A 4,398-nucleotide genomic window follows, 5' to 3' on the forward strand; every position below is an offset into this window, starting at 1 on the left:
TTCACATCTGGATATATATATATATACGTTGTTGTTGTTTTTTTCTCTCTCTTTCATCCCTACACAAAACCAACCCTTTTAACAGAGCATAATACTGATGCAGGTTCATAATGATTATTCACGTTATTGAGATTCGACATGGCGCGTTTACTAACTGGCAACTCAGCCCGGCAAGCTATATAGAGGCCGGTCGCGCCGCTCGCTGCAGAGAAACCGTCCGAGGTGCGAGTTGATCATACTGCTTCACCTGGGCAGGTCAAGTGCTTCGCTGTAGTGCTCTGGGCAACTGAAGAAGTTGCAGCTGAGTACATGACTGAGGCCTGCAGCTGGTTCGGTTTTTGCTTTTCTCTGAAGCGGAATAATTAACCGCTTCCTGATCGCCTGTGTGGATTTTCACAGTGTGTGCTTGAAAGAAAGGTTCCGTAGAAAGCATTGCAATAGAACTCATAAACCATAGACCTCCCCCGTAACGCTTGAGACTATATACATATACAATTCAGAGTTTACCGAAGAAGAAGAAGACAGCGCAGGGAAGGACCAGGCAGCCACAGACGCTCGCAACAAGTTGATGGTGGTGCTTCAGGACAGCAGTGCCACCAAGATGAGATACGAGGACCCGTTCGACGTCGATTCCTTCATCAACAACCTGCTCTTCCTCAAGAAGTATCCGGGCAAGAATGTAAGTACTCGATCTGGCTTGGTTCCTCTTTCTCTCTCTCTCTCTGTCTGTCTCTTGCTTGGTCTCCATTACTCTTTTTTCTGTCTATTTATCTGTTTTTCTCTTTCTCTCTGTGTTTCTCTCTCTTTCCCACTCTCCCGCCCCCTTCTCTCTCTCTATCTATTTATCAACCTATCTCTCTCTCTCTCTCTCTCTCTCTCTCTCTCTCTCTCTCTATCTCTATCTATCTATCTATCTATCTATCTATCTAACACGCACACACACTCCTTCACCCTCTCCGTTTCTCCTGTACATTACCTTTTTATTGAGTATTTTATAATCATTGTGTCTCATTCTATGAACTTTCCAAATACACATACCCATTATTTTTTCTCATAATCTATCTGAAAAAAATATAGTCGTGACGATTCCCGTAATTTTCCACAACACAAACCGCAAGACAGCAGCACTGCAGTTGAATACGTGAAAGCACGCAAGCATATAATATATACACAGTCCATGCATACACTCGCCTGTACGTGCGGCATAGAGAAGCGACCGCCCATCTGATGATTATGCAATGCCCGACGACGTAAACATTGAGCCGAAGTCTCGCAGGCTGCAACACGTCGCGTTGATAAGTTAAGTGGTAAAATACCTCGTGCCTCTTGATAAGATCTTCGTAAAGGATGGGCCGAGCATGGGGGTCGTTCAGGGTCATCTGAGAGTGAGGATGGGGGGGTTACGAGTAGGGGGGGAGAGAGGGGGCAAGAGGGAGAGGGGAAAATGAATGGGGAGGAGGAGGAGGAACGAGGGAGAAAGGGAGAGAAAGGGGTGAGAGAGAGAGGTAGGGTGGTAAAAGGGGAGGGGGGGGGAGAGGGGAAAAGGAATGGGGAGGAGGAGGAGGAACGAGGGAGAGAGGGAGAGAAAGGGGTGAGAGAGAGAGGTAGGGTGATGAAAGGGGAGGGAATGGGGAGGAGGGGAGAGAGGGAGGGAAAGGGGAAAGGGGAGGGAATAGGGAGGAGGGGAGAGAGGGAGGGAATGGGAAAAGGGGAAAGAGAGGCAGGGCGAGAAGGAAGGAGGTTGAGAAGAGGGGTGAGAATGGGGAGGGGAAAGTCAGGGTAGTTAAAGAGATTGAAGAGGCAAGTAAGAGAAGGAGAGGCACGTGGGATGAGGGGAGGAAAGTGGAAAGAGATGGGGAGAAGGGAATGAGTGGGGGGGACGAGGAGGAGAGAGGGGAAGGGGAGGGAGAGAGATAGGAATATATATGCATATGTATATATATATATATATATATATATATATATATATATATTTATTTATTTATTTATTTATTTATATATATATAAATATTTATTTATTTATTTATTTATTTATTTAATCATTCATTTATCTATATACATATTCATTTGGATACCTGTTAATTTGAAAAGCCAATTTACCTTCGCCAATGAAAAAGACCGCAAGGTTTCCTGACCTGACCAATGAACAGAGAGTCACCGTACACAGAGAGATGAGTGTTTGTTGGCAGATTAATGTATCCATAATTCCCTGTTGCAATCAGCTCTGTTGAAATTCTGTATACAGAGGAATTCATGGCGGAATATGTCGCTTTTCATGCGGGTGGACGCTGTTTGCGGGAAATAGCGATGCTTTCTGGTCATCGCGATTTGTTCTTTCTGAATTGGCTTTCGGATTGTGATTTAGAGAGAGAGAGAGAGAGAGGGGGGGGGGGTTGAGAGACAGACAGAGAGAGAGAGAGGACAGGATAAATTTAATTAAATTGCACAAAAGATAATGGGGGGGTTGAGAAGAGAAGAAGAGAGAGAGAGAAAGAGAAAACGAAGAGAGAGAGAGAGAGAGAGGGGGGAAAACGGGGGGGGGGGTGAGAAAGAGTTGAGAGAAAGAGAGAGAGAGAGAAAGAGAAAAAAAAAGAAAACGAGAGAGAGAGAGAGAGGCGGGGGGGGGGGGGGGGGGAGAGAGAGGTTGAGAGAGAGAGAGAGAGAGAGAGAAAAAAAACGAGAGAGAGAGAAAGAAAACGAGAGAGAGAGAAAGAGAGAGAGAGAGAGAGAGGTCATGCGCATGCAAAGGTCAAAGATCAAACGGGAGACCGGGGAGAGAACCAAAGAGAGCGAAAGAGAGAAAGAAGAACCAAAACAAACCAAAATCAAAACCAGATTCAATATACAGACGTCGAAAAAAACACTCTCTGGAATGCAAAGGGAGGGACAAAAAATATGACGCAAGAGGGACGAATAGATGAAGAGAAGTCGGTAATAGGTAGCAGGGAGAGAGAGAGAGAGGAAGAGAGAGAGAGAGCGAGAGAGAGAGAGAGAGAGAGAGAGAGAGCGAGAGAGAGGGAGAGTGAGAGAGAAAGAGAGAGAGAGAGAGAGAGAGAATAAGAGAAAGAGTGGGGAAAGAGGAAAGTAAACTGGGGAGAGAGAGAGAGAAATAGAGGGGAGAGGGAATTAGGGAATGAGATAGAGAAGAGAGAGGGAAGAGAGAAGGAAAAGGCGAGAGGGAAGAAAAAGAGAAGGGATAGGGAATAAGAGAAGGGACAGAGAGGGAAGAAAGAGAGAGGGGAACAAAACAGAGAATAAAATAGAAAAAAAAAGAGAATAGCGAATAGATAAAATAGAGAGTAGACAAAAAAACGCTAAGAGAGAGAAAAAACATAGAAAAAAGACAGAAAAAAATAAATAGAAGGGGCAAAGAATAAGAAAAAAGGAGAGTAGAGGGGGGGGAAGGCAGAGAGAGAGGACCCGGCCTGAGCGAGGAGCCTGGCGCCCGCTCTCTCTCTCTCTCTCTCTCTCTCTCTCTCGCTCTCTCTCTCTCTCTCTCCCCCCTCTCCCCCTTGTCCCCTGTCTCTTCTCTTCCCCACCCAAATCCTCGCTCTCTCTCTCTCTCTCTCTCACAGCTGCAACACCGGCCAGCACAAAGGCGCCCCCACCCCAACGCCGGCAGGAACTCTAGATGATATCTTGGAAGGGATCAATGCAAACTAGAACTATCCCGACCCCAGCACGCCGGATCTTAACCGCAGGATCGCTCGGGAACTCTGCTTGACTTCTCGTAGGATAGGGAGGAAGAGGAAGGAGGAAGGAAGGAAGAAAGGAGGAGGAGGAAGGAGGTGGAAGGAAGGGGAGGGAAGAAGAGTGGGGGGAGGGTGGAAGAGGAGTTAGGAGGAGGTGGTGGAGGAAGGAAGGGTGGAGGAGGAGGAAGGAGGAGCTGGGGGTGGAAGAGAAGGTGGAGGACGGAAGGGGGGAAGAGGAGGAGGGGGAAGGATGGGTGGTACAGAAGGTGGAGAGAGGAAGGGAGGAAGATGAAGAGGGGGAAGGAAGGGTGAAAGAGGAAGGAAGTGAGGAAGAGGATGAAGGGAGGAGGAGGAGGGGGAAGGTATGAAGGAAGAGAAAGGAAGGGAGAAAGAGAGGGAGGGAGGAAGAGGAGAAAGGGGAAGAAAGGGAGGAAGAGGAGGAGGAGGAAATGACAAAGGGGGAAGAAGGTCATAAGGTCTGACATTCGTGATGGAACCATATTCCCATTCTGTCGAATTTCGTTTCCTGTGCTCTTCGTCTTTTTTCTTCTTCGTTCTTTTTTTTTTGCCTTCTCCCAGTATCTTTTTTTCCAGGGGGGGGCTCTCTGTTTTCTGGGTTCCTCTACGTTCCTTCCATTCGGGGAGTTGAATCCGCCTCCCCTCACTCAGACTCCTCCTCTTCCTCACTCCTCCTCCGCCTTCCTCC

General features: G+C 47.4%; 1 protein-coding gene across 1 annotated transcript in view; it reads left to right on the forward strand.

Annotated features, from left to right (window-relative positions):
* Window positions 1-206: 206 nt before the first annotated feature.
* The window catches only part of LOC122255879 (uncharacterized), a 25,747-nt gene continuing 21,555 nt past the window's right edge, over window positions 207-4,398 (forward strand). Inside the window, exon 1 of the mRNA XM_043020277.2 lies at window positions 207-679. Within this exon, the coding sequence (XP_042876211.2) occupies window positions 569-679 (111 nt within the window). The 5' untranslated portion in view covers window positions 207-568. The remainder of the gene's footprint in view (window positions 680-4,398) is intronic.

The sequence above is a fragment of the Penaeus japonicus genome, unplaced genomic scaffold, assembly GCF_977035675.1.
Source record: "Penaeus japonicus unplaced genomic scaffold, GWHDUDI00000001_assembly GWHDUDI00000029, whole genome shotgun sequence".
Taxonomy (NCBI): Eukaryota; Metazoa; Arthropoda; class Malacostraca; order Decapoda; family Penaeidae; genus Penaeus; species Penaeus japonicus.